This window comes from Mauremys mutica, chromosome 11 (genome assembly GCF_020497125.1).
Source record: "Mauremys mutica isolate MM-2020 ecotype Southern chromosome 11, ASM2049712v1, whole genome shotgun sequence".
NCBI lineage: Eukaryota > Metazoa > Chordata > Testudines > Geoemydidae > Mauremys > Mauremys mutica.
Genome location: NC_059082.1, coordinates 84,163,670 through 84,182,876, shown reverse-complemented (window position 1 = coordinate 84,182,876; position 19,207 = coordinate 84,163,670). Strand labels below are relative to the sequence as shown.

General features: G+C 43.8%; 1 protein-coding gene across 3 annotated transcripts in view; it reads right to left on the bottom strand.

Moving 5' to 3' along the window:
- RBBP6 (RB binding protein 6, ubiquitin ligase) overlaps positions 1–9,400 on the bottom strand; it is a 38,521-nt gene extending 29,121 nt beyond the window's left edge. For all 3 annotated transcript variants that reach the window (XM_044978975.1, XM_044978977.1, XM_044978976.1), the window contains exon 1: positions 9,155–9,400. In XM_044978975.1, the coding sequence (XP_044834910.1) occupies positions 9,155–9,320 (166 nt within the window). In that variant the 5' untranslated portion in view covers positions 9,321–9,400. The remainder of the gene's footprint in view (positions 1–9,154) is intronic.
- Between the last annotated feature and the right edge of the window lie 9,807 nt (positions 9,401–19,207).

The window sequence follows — 19,207 nt, the reverse complement described above, 5'->3', positions numbered from 1 at the left end:
AAAACAGATCTGAGGTAGAGTCTGCAGGGCAGGCAGTTAGGAATAGCAATCTTTTAATTTAAATATGCTATAATGTGTTTATTTACCTAAGTTACTAAAAATACATTTGAATATTAAAAGTGAAAATTTAAAAAAGCTAATTTGTCACTATTGTGTTTATTTTTGGCATTTTTTCAAGCTCAATAAAAATCAATGCCATCAGTTTCACGTTCAGGTTTTCAGTGTTTGATGTCTGGGTTGAAAACAAGGTAGAAGAAAGTCTGTACAGTATTAACTGTTTAAATTGGATTTCTTTTAATTATGGAAATGTGTCTATTCTCTCTTTATAAAAACTCATTTAGAAAATATAATTTGGGGGCCAAACTTAAGTTGATAGTTTCCATTTAAACTAAGCAATTGTCTTAGAAGTAACTGAGAAAAATCCACAATGCCCCTTGCAGATTCACTTTTCAAAGAAAAACCAGTTTAAGACAAAATCCTAGATTTAACAAAAATTAAGCTAAACATTTAAAATAAGCTCTACATAGTGCTGCATTTGTCTTCATGAAACTGTTATATTCTGATCTAACCTCAAGCTCACATAAACCTGCAAGTCTTTAAAAAACAATACCCAATATCAGGTTACTTTCAGACTCAAAATATGCGTTTTGGGACTAGCTCTACCTAGCTATAGTGGAACAATGAGTGGTAATTGAGTTTCCAGGATTAATTTAGCTTGCTCAGGATGAAAGGAACATCTTGATATATGTGAAGCTGGGTTACATTTTTATTATAACATTCATAGTACTAAACACTATGATTAAGCTTCTGTAGAGAGTTCCATTATAACTTTTTCACTTCCTCATAACTTTCTGGAGTTCTCCTTTGGGTCTGAAGCTTTCTATGATAGGTTCAGACCACAGGTGATTTATTAGTTTTTGAAATATGAGGATAAAACCCCTTTTGGCCATTTCAATTATGAGACAAAAAGCACATCTTTAAGAGATTTTTTTTTCAGCTAGTTTTAAATGATTTTGGAACCACAAAAATAATTTTGAACCTGTACTCCATGAAGAACTGTTTCTGCACTACGGTTGGAGGGGGGAAAAAAAGCTGGGACTAAAGATTAATTTCTAAGCATGCTCACTGGGCCCCTCCTTGAAGTGTAGCAAAGCCTATGAAACTTCGTTCCCTATGGCTGTGTGTGTGTATACACACACACACACCAGAAACCTGAACCAGCAGGACAGCACTAGTCTAAAAACCAAAGGTGCCATGCATTCACACTGACATCTGCTTTTATCTGTGTTTTTGCCACATGTTCGCGCTTGTACTTTACTATGCCATTACAATTGCACAGTCCCCAGCACAGCTCTCTGAGGCCATCGCTTCCACGAGATTTCTAAAAGCTTTCCTTTAGGGAGTCTACCAGAAATGAGAGAAGACCAAAACTTCTGTAATTCTCTGGAAAGGGACTTCTCAAACCCCTAAATGCTGGAGCCACCTCCTATATCTTTTCTCAAAATGCAGGCTAGGACAAATGTTCAGCTCTTGTTTGGCAAATAAGGTTTCTGATGGGGCTTCTGTACAGCAATTGTGGGAGAGAACACTGCAAAGAGCAAGAAAAGCAGTTAACACAACTTTTCCTCTGTCATGCAGTCCCAAGGCTTAGAATAGCTGGTGTAAGTGATACTTGAGAATAATATTCAGCTGGAAGAGTACTACTATTGGTTCAGACCTTGACCACAAATTGGTGAGACCAAGTTCTTTGACATCTAGGATGAGCACCAGTAGCTGTGGTAACTTTAGAATGAGGAAGGAGACTTCTCTGCCTCTGTAGCTAACTGGCTCCAGTACTGCAGCACCAGCCTGTCAGGATGAGCACACTTCTTGCCATGAAAGAGCTTTGACTCTCTATGGCAGCTGGCTACCCAACCCTAGATGGGGTGGGGGTAACACATGGCTAATTATTAATCATGGAGGCATATATGGGAAGACATAGCAGAATCAAGGCAGACAGTGTAGTGTGCCAACAATCACTGAGGAATTCAAACTACTGGGATCCCTGAACTGTGCGGGGGCTATTGAGGGAACCCATGTGCCCATTCTGTGAATGCATATTCCCATACAAAGTCCAAGACGTAGATTAATACAAAAAGTTACTGCTCAATTGTGACATAACTTTTAGAGACTTATGACAGTTTCCTGGGTATTTACATAGGATGGCCAGGCAAAGTGAAAGATGCACAATTTTTCAAAGAGCTGGACTCCTAAAAAATGGGCAGAGGATGACTACAATGTTGACAGTTGCATTTGTCTCCATTGTGATTCTGGTCATCCCACATGCCAGTTTTCACTATTTCTAATTAATCTATTCCCAGATTACACAAGACTGGAGAGATGTCAATTCAAACATACACATGGTGGCTGGAGCAGCATGAGGTTTTGTAAGCCTAAAAATAAAATGGGAAATGTTTGATGATATCCAAAGGCCGTTCAGTGATCAACGTAACAAATCTGCTTGCTGCATTTTTTAATATATATTAAAACAAAGGTAGTCGTCTATGGCGAGCTGAGGGAGTAAGCAACTAGCTATGCAGCAACCTATGCAAAGCCGGACACACAAGTGGTTGTATCTGAGACAGTTACTTATATACAAACATTGTGCGATCCTCATCAGAAATGCTTTGTATATACACTTTTAAACTGTTGGTTCAGTGAAGTAAATATGGTTTTGTTTTTAGCCATTTATATTTCGTTGCTGTGGGCTTCTTGTGTTTGGCATGTAATTATCCAGTTATCTTGATTTGTATGGTGGGGGAGTTTATGGAGGAGTGATTTGATGTACCCGAGAACAGTAACTGACAGCTGCTTCTATGAAGTGCCTTTGTAGTGGTGGGCTTATACTCTTGGTGATTTTAATGCATTTGTTTTACCTCATGCTTTATTAGTGATTTGTATTAGTTCTGGTGAGGAAGTTTCGTGGAGGAGTGAATTCATGTATTCCTATTAAAGAACATTATGCTTGATGCACAGAGCCTTTATTTTTAAGAAAATGTTTTATTATACAAACATGTTTACAGGTCAGCTGCAACAACAAGACAAAGTAACATTTGTACAATACGAAGCGCAACTGACGATCATTCATAAATTGTCAAGTTATTGGGACTCCAATTTTCCTTTCCACTGGCTTTAAAAGGTGCGAGTTGCCAAAGGAACAGAAAGCAAGGGAGCTGAAGAGTAGGTGGCAGCCTCGTAACTATTATCCTGATTTAATGTTGTGTTTTACAGGCAATGCAGGGATCAGTTGTTAGATCATCACACCGTCATTTTCCTGAACACTTTGTATTTGTTGAACATTTCCCTTTAGAACCGTCTCCCATTCTAATTTCTCCTCTTCCTGAAATAGTCCTGCCTCATTGTGCTTTGCCCTATATTGCAAAGTGGCCCTGATTTTGTGTTCCTTGAACCAGTACACTGTCAGATATTTCACCACTGTGAATCCGTTCTGCATGACACCAAGCCTCTTCTGGGACATCCATCCTACTGGCGTGGCCACTATAATGGAACATAAGTAATGAGTTAGCCATAGCAATACTCATCTATCTCTAACCCTAGTAATACCAAGATGTGCAACAGAAATAAATTCAGTTTCAAATTCTAATACCTTCTTGCAAGTAATTTTCTTCCTGGATTACTCAATGCATGCACAACACTTATAAGAAAGAGGGTTCATTAGGATGCTAGATTAAGGCCTAGAATGGAATTGAGGGGATAGGTGCTGGTCACTAGCTTGACTATCAATGTTTACTTATCACAGGAAAACACTTGAAAACATTTTCCCGGCATTTGGGGGAAAAGGAAATTCTTGAGGAAATGAAGGGAGAAGTTGATAAATTAGCAATGGAGTTATTTGCATAGATGGTTGCTACATACTGAGCAGAAGGATCTTTTCCTGAAGATTTAGAATGCAGTAAAGTATGAATTGTTCAAACCATTATCTTCAATTTGCATTACTTTGTGTTTGTCAACATTAAATTTCATCTGACATCACAGTGCCCATCACCACAGCTTGATGAGAGTACTCATGTTAGTCTTTGCTAACTTAAATTGTGTTATCTGTAATTTTGCCACTTCACTTCTATTTCCTTACTAGGAGTGGTGTGTGTGTGGGTGTGGAAAAGGAATCTTGTCACAATCTGCTGTTCTTAACTACTGCTCTGATGATGGCAGCTAATCTGGTGCACCACTCTGATATATAGCTTAATATAGCCAACATATTTTTTACAGTGAAGTTCTCATTTTTAGATTTTTTTTACATTGTGGTCTCTTGCTATTTGAATCCACCATACTGAGGCAAACTTCCACTCTGACAGGAAGAGTGGCCCATACAGACAGAGTGTGGGGGAGTTATGTAGGGGCATGCCAATATTGTAGAATTATGAGGAGAACCAACACAACTAGGTATGAAAAAAAGCTCATCAGCTACAGCAGGGTTTCTCAGACAGGGGTCGCCGCTTGGGCAGGGAAAGTCCCTGGAGGGCTGGGCCGGTGTGTTTACCTGCCCCGTCTGCAGGTCCGGCCAATCACGGCTCCGGGGCAATGGGAGCTGCTGGAAGCAGTGGACAGTACGTCCCTCGGTCTGCGCCAGGTTCCAGCAGCTCCCATTGGCCCAGAGCAGTGATCTGCGGCCAGTGGGAGCCGCGATAGGCCGGACCTGCGGACGGGGCCGGTAAACACACCGGCCCGGCTCGCCAGGGGCTTTCCCTACAGAACCAGTGACCCCTGTTTGAGAAACCCTGAGCTACAGCTTATATTGTCAAGGTGGTGGAGAAAGGATTTGTGGGGCAGGAGGAGAGGACATTTCTATCCTCACATAAGACTATTATCTGCCTTTTCAAGGCATGACATTCATAAGAACCCAGAAAACTCTTCACCAATACTTAAGTCACAGCCTCCCACACCCTGTCCCCACCAGTATATTTTACAACAAAATGATATATACCTGGTGTTGAGAGCTCTGTGTTTTCAGATTCCTTGCCCTGCCATTTGTCTTGGCTGCTATATCTGGATCCTTCATGCACACAAAACAGATCCTATGAGGTCAGCAACAAGCCTGGCATCTTCAGAACCAGCTCCATGTTCCAGTGGTCCAAGTTGGAAGAGGACTCCATCAACATCAATGCAATGCATGGGACCTTTCAGAAGTATTTTTGTGGCTCTGGAAGGCTGAGTCTCAAAGAATGTATCCAGTTCACTGTAAAAGTGGCATACTTTTTGCCCTGAACCAGGCTTAGTGCCACTAGCTCAGGCCTCGTTATACAGGATGTTCAATCCCTTTACCATTTCTTGGCATTGCCTGCCCCTCTAGTGATGCCAATCTCCACTAGTCACTCAGACTCCCAGTCTCACACTATTATGAATGACCAAGATCATCTGGGCCTTATCTCCTTAGATGGCCATTAGTGTTTGCACATCAACCTCAGGTAACTGATACTATAGTCACATGATGGACACCTCCAAAAACATGCTGCTGACAGAACAAGAATGATTTCGGCAAAGTTGTAGAAGAAATTGATAGTCATGGAAATAACACATTTGAGTTCCATTCTGTACGTGAAGCTATTTGCACAACTAAGTGACTTATTGCCAATTTGACCTTGCACAAGAAACTTCAGAAAGTAAAGCAATGAAGGTCACCTGGGTAGTGAATGCTGCACTGTGAGATCATAGCATGAGGATTACTTGTACAACTGAGGGATGTTACCCCAGCAATCCCTATCCACATGAGCACTGCAATAGATATTAGCACAGTGGCTAGCCTTTCTTCAAGAAAGGGTAATCTATATAGTGGTTGTAATGCCTGTGTACCACAGGAAACATTTTAATACATGCAAGATGTGTTACAGATGTGTTGGGGAATCAAATAGTGGTTAGCACAAGTTTTGTATAGTAGATAGCACTTTTTAAGCGGCATCACTAAAACTGCATGGTAGAAACCAATTTAGACAGGGCTCAAGCCTTTTTACTCCTTTAAAGAGAGAATAAGATGACTGTGGTAAAAAACCAGCAGAGCTTCCAAGAGCACTATGTATTCTACAACCATCCATTACCACTATAGCCAATGTAGAGTTATGGACATTTTTTCCAGTACAGAAATGCTCATTCCCCTTGCCCTGCATGGCAAGGGAGTAAGTAGGGCAAGAACAACTGCTGCTCAAGAAGACTGAACTGAAAAAAAATCTACAAGAAAAACTGCCAAACATCTGGTTAAGGGAGAAAAATCATGAAATCAAAGATAGTTATGAATTCCATGATCTTAGGGTTCTCCTGCAATTTTTTATTAATTCTGTACTGTCTGAAAATCTCCACTTATAAAAGTATGATCTGAAATAGATGTTTGTTTTCTTTTTATAATGTATAAAGTGGGCATGAAAGGTATTTTTCCCTTTTAAAGAAGTGCCCCATACTGCTTATTTACCACCTTAGAAATATGAAAAGTGTCCGAAGTCTGAACTTTACTGGTTTTGCTAGAGTCTTTTTTCAGTTTCAGAGAATGTTTATTGTGAGCATGAATACCTTATTTGATCCTCAGTTGTTTCAGCCTGAACTGTTTTAGTGCCAGTCCATGTGAAGACTAGCTGAAAAAATTTAACTAGTCCTCCCATTACTGTTACACATTGTATCAGTTGCCTTTTCAAGTATCCCCAAAATCACTGTTTCTGCGAGCTGTGTCAGGAACAGTGGAAAAAGTACTCAGAAGGCACTGCAATCAAAATGGTTCAGAAAGCGCTAGTGTGGTTTGAAGCTGAGCATGTGTTCTTAACATGATTCAGCACCAAAGAGTATGTGCCTAAACTGGTACAGAACCAGTTCAATCATTCAGAATTTGTCTTCATCTTTTTCGTGGTTATCCTGAAGAAGTTTACAATTTATGACCAGTAAAGTTGGATAGGCAACTGAAACTCAAGGCCACCAGGCAGAGGGATTTGGGGTAGTGAAATATAAAAGTTTGCATATTTATAAATCTACTATTACACAGCTTTGCTTTCAAGAGCCAATACTTTTCTGCAACAACATTTTGCATTTCCCTCCAACTTCTACATGAACCCTCCCCAAATAATCATGCGGACAAAATAAACTCTCTCACCTATTTCAGCATTCCAATTCTAGAGAGTTTATGTCACATTAACAATATTTATTTCCTAGCCTTATCTTTCCTCCTCTTAACTGAAACTTGTCAGTTCTAATCAAAACTAACAGACTGATGGCTAGTCAGTTCATGAATGGAACTTGAGTTATGTTCCTTCCATTTTAATCAACACTTCCTTTTAGGAAGGCAAGCAATCAATTTAATAGTCTGGTGAAACATTATGGAATTCTGTTTTCTTTGGAGAATAAAAACATTAAACTTTTTACAAAGAACTCATCAAATCAATACGAATACAAAATGAATGAGCCATGAACCCTAACCTTGAAGTTGTCAGAGTCTTTTTAAAGTTACATTTTTCTCTGAAGATTGTTTACCTGCCTCTACTACAACCACCACCTTAGGGTCCAATCCTATAAAGATCAGGGCCTAACCAAAATAAAAAAAAACATTCTTTAGTTCATTTATCCTCAGTTTCCTGTGCGTTTGATAGCCCTTTGTTTCAGTTGCCTATTCTGTCTATGGGTCTTTCACACAGCAACAGGGAGAACGAACACACACACACACACCCCACCCGAAAAGGCAACTGCAAAAAAATCACAAAAAAACAGTTGGCAGACAAGGGCAGATATAGCATCCAAATGTTTCACTTTTAAATTTTAGTTGACTAAATTGGTTGCATTCCTTTAAAGATAATATATTGCATATTAGAAGTTAAACACTTCTTAAAGTTGTTGCAAGTTGAATTCTAAAGTTATACCAATGGTTGATCCACCAATGTAAGACTCCTGTAGAGAAATATGAAATGATAATCCCCCCAGAGCCAGCAGCACTATTCACTGAATGGAAATAATGGTATTTCTAAAAACTTCTGAGAAGTGTATGTTATTCACAAAGCCATTTACAACAGGACAGGTCATGTACCAAATATATCAAGATTCAAATGCTCACATGGGATTTAACCAGGTGAGCAGATGCAATTAGTTTGTAGCAAAGAAGTAGACAGACAATAAAAAAAGTGACTGACAGTTTGAACTTAAAGAACTTCTGAATGATTGAAAGTCCTATGTTTTATTAAGAAAAGAATGGTTTTGCATTAATAGGTAACTCCCAAACATATCTACATGTTTGTGTGTGAATTGCTCTTTGGAAAGGATGTCATAAGGGTTTCCATGAACAGTATAACATGAATACACATTACAGAAGGAAACTAAACAGCAGTATAAGGCTCTTTATCCAAGCGCTAACACTGAGCTCAATTTCTATAACTCTGCCATCTAACCACCATTATCTAATTCTGTAATCTCACAGCAGACAAAACTAACCTACCTTTAGACAAAACTAACTCAAAGAATCTGTATTGTCAGTGTGTAGTTCAGGAAGTAATCCTCCCCCAACTGTATTAAAATTCTGCATCTTTCAACCTCTTCTTTTGATGCCAGTAGAATTCAGGTGGTTTGTTACTATAAAACTTTTCCCCCATGTTCCCCTGCCAGCCCTATAAACCAAGAAACCCAGAAGAGTTCTGGGAAATCAAGACTTCAGTGTCAAGGAATTCAGCATTTGCCATAGCAGATCAAAGCCTAGACAATGAAATCTGACAATTCTTCAGGCGTAGTTATTGTGAGAAAAGCGACGACAGAAGTGGCATTTATTACTCCGCGAGCACACACTCCAAGCCACATCTACTGATTTCAATTACCAAACCACACCTTTAAGAGTTTTTACGTCTGTTAAATACTCCGTGCTCCTGCTCGGCCCCTACAGCCAGAGGAGACGGAGTTGGGTCTAAACGCCGCCTCCTGCCTCAACAGCACCGATCAGCCAGGTCAGTTGCTCGGACTGGTGACGATGCACAAGCCAGGGAGAGCGCGAGGCAGGCCGGGCTCCGGCACAGGGGCGCGCGCCCCGCAGGCCGGGCGGGGGCTGCTCTCTCTGTCGCTCACCCCAAGGGCAGTGGTCCCCGCAGGGCGCCATGCGGCCGCAGCGCCCCTCACTCACCCCGCAGCCCCCTCCGCGCCCTACCTTCTTTGGTCTGCGCGTTGGTGATCTGCAGGTCGCAGTCGGCCGCCTTGAGCTTCTCGCGGCCCATGATCTGGCGCTTGAGGTCGCACAGGGAGATGTGGAGCCCGTCGAAGGTGACCGTGTCATAGTTGAGCTTGGAGGAGAACTTGTAATGGACGCAGGACATGGTCGGGGCGGGGCCTGCTCCGCGAGGGGGCCGGGGTCAGCGGGGGGAGACGGGTCCCGCTCCGGGGCGCTCGGAGGCCCGCTCGGCGGGAAGCCTGCTCGGGGCGGGGCTGCTCGCTCGCTCGCGCGCGCGCTCGGGGCCCGGCTCGCGCTCACAGGCCGCCACGCTCCGCCATGGCCAGGCCCCGCGCTGTCAGGCTCGGCGGCCGGAGGCCTCAGGGCTCCATGGCGGCGGCGGCTCCGGCCTAGCCCCGCAGGGATCGAGCTGGGCCTCGGCGGCGAGGGCGCTGCTCCTCCGGTTCCTCCTCCTCCGCCTCACAGCGCGGCCGGGCGGGCGCTGCGCCTCGGGCTCCTCTCACGGCCGCTCCGAGGCCCGGCTTCTCGCTATGGCGGCTCCAGCGGCCCCTGCCTCAGCGCTCGACTAGGGGGTTTCCCAGACAGGAACCGCACGGGCGAGGGGGAGAAGCGCCGCACTGCGCGTGCGCCTCGCCCTGCGCTACGCCCACTTTCCCTCACGTGACCCGGCGCATTATGACAAAGGAGCTGCCTGCTCCGGCATCACGTGATTGAGGGGGGGGGAGAGAAGAGGGATGGGCCCAGGAGGAGGGGAGGGGTGTGTGCTCCTCAAAGTCTGTGACGTTCCAGTCCGCCTAGGACCTGGCTGAGCCTCGCCTCGCCTCGCCTCATGTACTGCCTGGGCCTGCTCACCCATTGGCTGGGACGCTCCCCATCATGAGCGTGTGAACTGCTAAACTATCCCAGGGCTCATGAGATGACGCTTCCCATCCAGACCCCGTTGGAAATGTGGGTGGAATCCCCCGCCCCCCCCAGCTGCAGATTTAGCACCCCTTAAATGCCGCACAAAATGAGATTTCATCTAAAAAATTCCAGTTTCTAGCCCTTCTGCTTGCAAATAAAATCTCCCGAAGAGACTCAGTTCTGTTACCTTCCTGAGTATGTTAACCTGGTCTACACAAGACTTTTACATGCAAAAAATATCCAGTGTTGGTACCACTAGTTTGACTTTATTGCTAGTAGTAAAGGAGGGATCTTTAGGGTAAGGACTCCTGGGGCCTCCTGGCCCATGAAGGATTACTAACACCATGCCATGGTGGTAAAAACATCAGCATCACATGGTCTGATGGGCCCTTCTGGCTTTAAACTCTATGCCCTTGTCTGCACTAGCATTTCCAGGAGGGGACTGCAACTGGTGGTAAGGAAATATTTCAGAAGAAAGGCTAGTGTAGACAAGTTTGTATTCATACAGTAGGCTGTTAACTCTAAAACCTTATGCTGATGATTTTGGCTAAAATTCCTGTGAAAATTGTGCAGATTTGGAGGCAAACTGTTTCACTTGGAGGCCAATCACTTCCCATTGTAACTTTAATCCAACTTTTAATTGCATTGAACATACATTATAAAATAATTTAAAAAAACCCAGAACATTAAATAAGAAAAATTGTGCTAAATTACAGTTAAGATTGCGCTGTGCAGTTAAATGACTGTTAAACACAATTTTAAGTAAACTCAAACATTAAAAAAATGGAAATCACTAGCTAAGGTTACATAAACAATTTTGAGACCAACTTTTACATACACACAATTCAACAAGCAACAAACAATTCTCTGTGATCAGCAGACAAATAATTATTAATTCTTTCCATGTGACAAAACACAGTAACTGCAAGGTCTAATAAAGTGTGAGGAAAGACTATAATTGTTTTCAATAGAAGTTGGATTGTGCTCTAGAGTAGCAATACAAATACAGGGGCAGAGTTAAGGTTGTTTAATTACTGCTTTCAGGGATTTTTTCTCCTTAATGTTATTTCACGTGCACTATCTGATGGTTAATGTAACTTTAATTTGCGACTTCCATAACTTTTCGTGCTTTTGTTTGATGTGTTCAGCAGTAAATCTTCTAATTTGCACTTAGTAACCTAAAATGTAACTTATTGTTTTTTGTATTTTGTATTACATTTGCAGATTAGTGAGGAAAGAGGAGGAAAAAGGAAGAGGTTGATGAGGAGGATATGTTTTATTGTTCTACAAGTTAGTTTATAGATCGGTAGAAACTGCTTAGGGAACTACTTACCACTTTAGCCATATTGTTTTAGAAATGGTGGACTGCATCCACCCTGAAGGCTGTACTACTTTAAGTCTAAAGTGGTACACAAACTGTGTGTAGACAGGGCTTTTGGTTTTGAGGTTCTTGGAGCGGGGAGTGACCTTGAGTGTTTGCAAAGTGCCTAGTTAGTACATAATTTTAAAGAAAAATTAAGTAAATCATCTTCATCATTTTGGAATGGCGGCAGCAGTTGCCTGTTGGCAAGAGACCAGCGAATAAGTAGGACTGTTCTCTGCATTTCTGTACATTGGCTTCTCCCTATCCAGAGTTTGTTTTGTTGGGTGGATCTTTAATTCCATTTTTCTTGAACTTTGGGTAGGTGGAAAGGGGGAGGGCAAAAAGGACTCTGCATTGCCTTACAAACCTGGGGAAACTACCAGTCTGAGAGCCAGAGACCTGTTGAGCTAGTTCTGGAATGTCCAGATCTCTCCACCTGTGACATCTCAGAGTTCCAAAGCATGTTCTGTCATCCTTGAGGCTCCTGACTGAGGTCACACAGCTATTGTGAGCACGGCAATACTCATAATAAAGTCAAGCTTTAATTGTAAATATCTGGCGTCTCCCATCCTAATAATTACCCTGTGTGGAAACTAGCATTAATAAACAAGAACTTGGTTCATCCTCTTTGCACAGTACCTATTGCCTTTGGCAACATATAACATTTTTGGCATCTTGATCAAGACTGAGAGTCCGAAGGCAGGTAACCAAAACAAGGATGTTCAGACCATAAGCATGGGGAGCGCTACAGATGCTATGCAGTTTTTCACTTCCGTTTGTGGGGAGGATAGGGACATCACACCAGGATTGAGAGCTAACATGCAAAATCTGTTTAAAATGATTAAGTGAGTTATGAATGGCAGCAAGTCAGATATATGCAATCACCACTTTGATCTTTATAGCCAAAAGATCACAATATCTAGTATCATAACATGGTAAAATCGGGCACATTCACAGTAGCAAGACCTCCATCTTTTTAGAGCATATCTTTTAGAAGAAAAATCCAGTTTTGATTTAAAAATTGCCAGGGATGGAGAAGACACCACAATGCTTGTTCAAATGATTCAGTACCCTTACTGTTAAAGATTTGCCCCTTATTTCTAGTCTGAATTTGTTCAGCTTTGGCTTCCAGACAATGGATCTGGTTATACCTTTATCTACTAGACTGAAAAGCCCTTTATCATCAAATGTCTGTTCCCGATGTAGTTACTTATAGACTGGGATCAAATCACCCCTTAACTTTCTTTTTGATCAGATAGACCCAGAGCTCAGTCTATTTATCACTGTAAGGCATGTTTTCAATCCTTTAATTATTTTCATGGCTCTTCTCCGAACCCTTTCTAATTTTTCAACATCCTTCTGGAATCTGGCCCTTTGACTCCAGTGGAGCCAAAGGAAATGTGTATTAAATATTAATCATACTTTCATAGAGCAGTAACAACCACACTCATTATAGCAAATAGGGTTCCCATTCATGAAATTCCCAGAATATGTGTCCTTATGTGTTTGGGGAGGGCAGGACTCCTCTGCAGAACTTAATCATAGAATCATAGTCTATCAGGGTTGGAAGGGACCTCAGGAGGTCATCTAGTCCAACCCCCTGCTCAAAGCAGGACCAATTCCCAACTAAATCATCCCAGCCAGGGCTTTGTCAAGCCTGACCTTAAAAACCTCTAAGGAAGGAGATTCCACCACCTCCCTAGATAACCCATTCCAGTGCTTCACCACTCTCCTAGTGAAATAGTGTTTCCTAATATCCAACCTAAACCTCCCCCACTGCAGCTTGAGGCTATTACTCCTTGTTCTGTCATCAGGTACCACTGAGAACAGTCTAGATCCATCCTCTTTGGAACCTCCTTTCAGGTAGTTGAAAGCAGCTATCAAATCTCCCCTCATTCTTCTCTTCTGCAGACTAAACAATCCCAGTTCTCTCAGCCTCTCCTCATAAGTCATGTGCTCCAGCTCCCTAATCATTTTTGTTGCCCTCCACTGGACTCTTTTCCAATTTTTCCTTCTTGTAGTGTGGGGCCCAAAACTGGACACAGTACTCCAGAAAGTTTTTAGCATTTTCTGGTCTCCAGTTCCAGAGGTGTTTTGGGGGGTTGTATGGAAGTACTTATGGAAGGTGCTGATTGACAGCCCAGCTGGGGAGACTGGAGTCATCTATTTATCCCCAGATAAATACAAATACAGTATGGGATGAAGAAGCACCAGCTTCGCACATCCTGCCCTGCCAATGTGCATCACCCAGTCATTTGGCCCAATTATTGTGTATGCTTGTCCACTGCAAACTGGACAGAGACCACAAACACACCTGATGGCTGTTCCATGGGCTAATGGCTTTTGGCCATTACCTACCTATTCTGAATCCAAACTGATGACCCAGAGGTGAAAGCCATTTTTGTTTAAGCTTATTGGAGACTGTTCATGTCTTTCTACTCACCCCATGAACTGTCTAGTTACTTTTTCATGGAAGAATCCATTCTAGTTTCAGGATCATCCATTAAAGATTAGGATCCATCTGATTTGTTCATAATGGCCAGGGCTATACCGCCAGTCAGTTATTTATAATCAGAGTGCTAACGCTTTATAGTGTGCTGGGTTGGGATGCCAGTGCTCAGATGATGTATCAGCACCGTACATCATTGAAGTACCTTTACTCTGTTGATGTATTACTTCTAGGGTGGCACTGATTGGGAAGAATGGGCCCAGGGTGTTATTTATTATTGTAAATACTAATAAATATTATAAATATCTTTGAAGAACTGCTCTGCAGTTTATGAAGTGCAAGGAAGGAGAAATAATTAACAGACAGGGAGAGGGGCTCAGAAACCCTATGATGCTGAATAGCAATTTGATTTCATTGGGACCAGCTCTGTTGTTTTTGGCAGTGCCGTGTATCTTCAAAAAGCAACACAGATTTGGTACTGTCCCCTAGTCCAGGAGGCAAAGAACAAAACCCCACAGGAGGGCTTCTGGTACTCTTCCCTATAGCTTCTTTACTATGTGGTGCATGAACCAAAGTACAATGTGCTAATGACGTTGCTGGATTCTTGCAGCATGGCCCGGGGGTACGGATTTCACACTATCACATGTGCTGAAGGTTTTATTTAACAATCTGAGTGAAACGGACAGCCTCTTCTTTCTGTCCAAATGTGCATGTCACATGCACTCCTTGTTCTTTCTTTCAGGGGCCTATCCTATCCATACGGCTATTGGGCTGGTATGCATAATACTTTGATTAATGTTTGTGCTGCGTGCTTTTCATCTTTAAATTGCTTTGCAATCATTCATTAAGCCTTACGGCAGCTTGAAGAAGAGCGCGGCGTAGCTCGAAAGCTGGTCTCTCTCACCAGCAGAAGTTGGCCCAATAACAGACGTTACCTCATCCGCCTTGTCTCTCTAATATGCTGGGACAGGGCTACAACCCCACTGCAAACAACATCTTGGAAGGCAGGTACGTATTATACCTCCAATTCTGGGGAGGGCGATGAGGCACAGAGGTGAACTGATTGTCTGAGGTTAGTCTGCCAGTCAGTTTCAGAGCCTGTGGTCGAACTCAGCTAGACCACACTTCTCCCCTGGCCTATGTGCTGGGATTCCAGTTTTATCACATGCCTGTAACCTGAGGCCAGGAGGTTTCAGGGTATTATAGTAGCTCTTTACATCTTCATAGTGTCTACAATCACTAACCAATCAGGAGCTGGATCGAAGAAGTCAGTTCTTACCAGGAGCCAGCTCCTATTATCCTCTCCTCCTTAGTTTCATTATCAACTGCCCAGTCTCACCTCCTTTCCTTGCTGTAGCTGGGAATGGCTTACACAGCCCTCCTTCTTCATACAGGTGCAAGTATGTCCCACCCGTTCAGGAGGAGGGGCCTTACAAACCCATCACAGCAACTCAATCCCCCTCCTTGTTCTCTTGTATGACTATTTCAATTCACTCACGCTGCTGGGTACATCTGATCCAGAATGAAGCTAAAAACCCCAAACACCACCCATGGATTGTACTGGTACGTTTTCCACAGGGAGAAAACTCTTCAGAGAAGGGGAGTGTTTATTTCAGTCACAAAATGCCTCTGCCGTTCTAGCTCAGTCCTCTAGCTTCCTATCGCCCAGTCTGATCTCTGTGGGCTCAGCCTCCCCTACCTGGCTGTGTGGGTGTCTAATCTCCCCACTGCTGGGTGCTTTGTGAGGCAGGACAGGTGACCAGATAGCAAGCCCGAAGGATCGGGACACTTTTTTTCCAGGGTGTGTGGAGAGGTAGAGCTGCCTATATAAGACAAAGCCCCTAATATTGGGACATCTGGTCACCCTAGGCAGGACTTGAGTCCAGGGCGTGACTCTAGGCTTGGTCACACTATTGCATGCGGTAGAGGAGTCCCATCAATCTTCAAACCTCCCAGATTACCTGCAGTCCCAACACAAGCCCCAGTCTCCCCAGTAACATGGGCGTGTACCTGACCCTGTTTCACTCCCAGTTCTGCTCTGCCAGCTCTGGATACCCTCTCATTCCCATGCCCCCCCCCCCCCCCGGGCAATGTGCCCCAGTTCACATGTTCAGTTAGAGGCTTTGCATCCCTCCTCCTCAACATCTTCCCATTACTTGATCACACCTCCCACGTTATGCAGCCTTGCGAGGCTGGAATGTAGCCCACGGTGTTCATTCCAGGGAATGAGATGCCTGTGCAGTCTATCTCCAGCTGGAGACAGATCGCCATCTAGGGGTTTAGACAAGCCGATGTCCTGGGAAAAATCAATTCTGTGTCAGCGTAAGGAGGAAACAGTGTGTTTGCTGAGTGCTGGCAGCATGCTCTGTGCTCTACAAGACCCAGGTAAGGGCATGGCCCTTGGAGCAGATTGCTTACAATATCTGTGGAGGGCTAAGAAGGAAATTCTCCACGGAAGCAAGAGCTCTGGGGAGAGCATTGTTTTGAGAACATGAGCTTTTGCTTGGATCTCCTCATTGTGTTTTCCCCCTCAGTGTTACGTCCTTCACGCTAGGTCACATCATGCCCCCGAGCCCCGCCCCATGGAGGATGGGCACAGATCTTCCCTGCTCTGCGTGGAATACATTGGGTGCAGGTGTTCAGTTCTCTCGGCAGCACTGCCCCCCTTCAGGGGACCATGCAGAAAGCTCTCTGCAGAGTCAGGATCTGCTCGGGGGAGGAGGAAGACCAGGCAGGGCCAGGCCAGCACAGCCACATTGTCCCACTAATCACACACAATCCAGGTACACTGGAACATGCTGTCAGGGAGCCAGCCAGGTGGGCCCCTGGGTGTCCACAAGGCAGCACATCCACAGGACTGGCCCTGTGCGAGAAACCAGAGCTCACCCCATATGGGTGGGCTTTGGCAAACTCTGTCACTGCTCCCCAGGATGATTTGGTGGGGACTCAGCATGCTGATCCTCACTCGGTGTTCATCTCTCATGGGCACCTCCCTTGAAAGGGGATGCCTTGGACACTGTTCTGAACAACACTAACCTGGCTGTGACATACAAGTACCACCTTCTCCCACTCCAGCACCATGTGTGTGTGTGTGCGCGCACAGAGGGTAGGGTGGGGGGTTGACAAGGGAAGGGTCTGGTGGAACATTGCTTCATAAATGGGATATTATTAAATGAAAGAAAGTTTTAAATTATGTCATCTTGGGGGCTTTCTAAAATTAATCTTTAGATAAAATTACAGTGGTGACAATCACAAAGGAAAACAGCACAGCGTTAAAACTCACCACATTGCAAAAATCCCAACTTTCCTCCCACAAGCTTTGCAAGAAACACACTAAAATACCAGAGGAGCAATAAAACAAAGAGGCAAAAATCTACTTGGCAATTCAACCACAAGATCAATGGATGCTGCATTTTGGCACAGACAGTAACAGACTCACAAGAAATCAATTCCCTATCAAACATGTCAGTGTCCATAGGCACGTAACAAAGAATTAGACTAAACGTCCTCATTTGAACATCCATCATCATCTTAATCCTCATTTAGACGAGATTCCTTTTGGTCTAATTTTGTTAACTGCGAGACTTTGGCATCGTTATAATTTTTAAAAAAGTGTATTTTAGAAGCCTTTTCTAAGCACCAGTATTGCCAGCAACCAAACAGATGCTTAAAACCCAAATGACAAGAATTCAGGGAGTAGTGCCAATAATTTTCTTCTATGATTTTGAGTAAAAAGAATTTCTATTTTTGCCATCTAAAAATTGAATATTACCCTTCCGTTTCCATAGAGGGTGGGAAAGACAAAATACTTATATAAAAAACCCTCCTAATCATATATACACACCTATTATAGCTGGGACACGTTTAAAACCAAAACACCTGAAGTTTGGAAGTTGGCCTGAACAGAGCTCATGCTGAGGATTAGCACTTATTTTCATATGGAAAGGAAATTTTAAAATGTCACAGAAGATTGAAAAATCATTTCTGGGCATGCTCAGTAGGCATGTACAGTGCTACATTTTGTGTTTTTTTAAAGCAGTCTACTGAAGACCTCTCCCAACCTGGGACATTGCTGCATATTTTCTTCACCCCACCTGGCGTGCCCAGGGACTCCTCTTTTCAGGGCGACTGTAAAAGTTTCATTGATACACATACAGCACAGTTCTCCCAGAAAACAAAACCCACCTTAGCATCAAGGTGCATGCACATTCTGTGAGCTGAGAGCCTCTCCACAATCCCAGCTGCATCCTGCAGTGTTCCACAAACCCTAACCCAGGGGTCGGCAACCTTTCAGAAGTGCTGTGCCGAGTCTTCATTTATTCACTCTAATTTAAGGTTTCGTGTGCCAGTAATACATGTTAATGTTTTTAGAAGGCCTCTTTCTATAAGTCTATAGTATATAACTAAACTATTGTATGTAAAGTAAATAAGGTTTTTAAAATGTTTAAGATGCTTAATTTAAAATTAAATTAAAATGCAGAGCTCCCCGGGCCGGTGGTCAGGACCCAGGCAGTGTGAGTGCCACTGAAAATCAGCTCGTGTGCTGCCTTCGGCACGTGTGCCATAGGTTGCCTACCCCTGCCCTAACACTTCATTTAAGACTGCCTAGGTCCCTGGCCTTATTTTCAGAGGTGCTGAGCACCCACAAATCCCACGGAAGTCAAAGGCAGCTCCAGGCACTCAGCACCTTGGAATATCAGCTCATCTTTATTTTTCCAGTTGGAAATATAAACCCTAATCCAAACCCCACTGAAGTCAATGGCAAGGCTCCTGCAGAAGACAGTGGGCTTTGGATCAAGCCCATACAGATTTGTAATTCAGAGGAAGATGTCCTGAGAATCCAGCTTTGCAGGTAACTGCCTCCAAACAAACAATAGCTGGTAGGGAGGGAATTCTCACTTGCTCACCCCATTCACGTCAGGGATGTCCGTGCAATGAAAATAACTGGAATAGCTATTGCAGAAGAAGCTATTCCACCATGGCTGTTCCTGACTAGATCTTATTCTGGAACAACACCCTATAGAAAAAGACACTCCGAGTCCCAAACACGCGTCTGCATACGGGGAGCTACACTGCCATAAGTACAGCAGGAGAATGATATTGATATCTCTCCCTGTGCGGACAAGCCATAGGCGCCAACTTTTGCTCCTGCCGGTGGGTGCTCAACCTACCTCTGCCACCGGCCCTGCTCAGACTCCACCCCTGCCCTGCCCCCTTCCAACCCTGCCCTGCCCCCTTCCAACCCCTTCCCCAAAGACCCCACCCCAACTCCGCCCCCTCCCTGACCCTATTCCGACTCCTTCCCCAAATCCCTGCC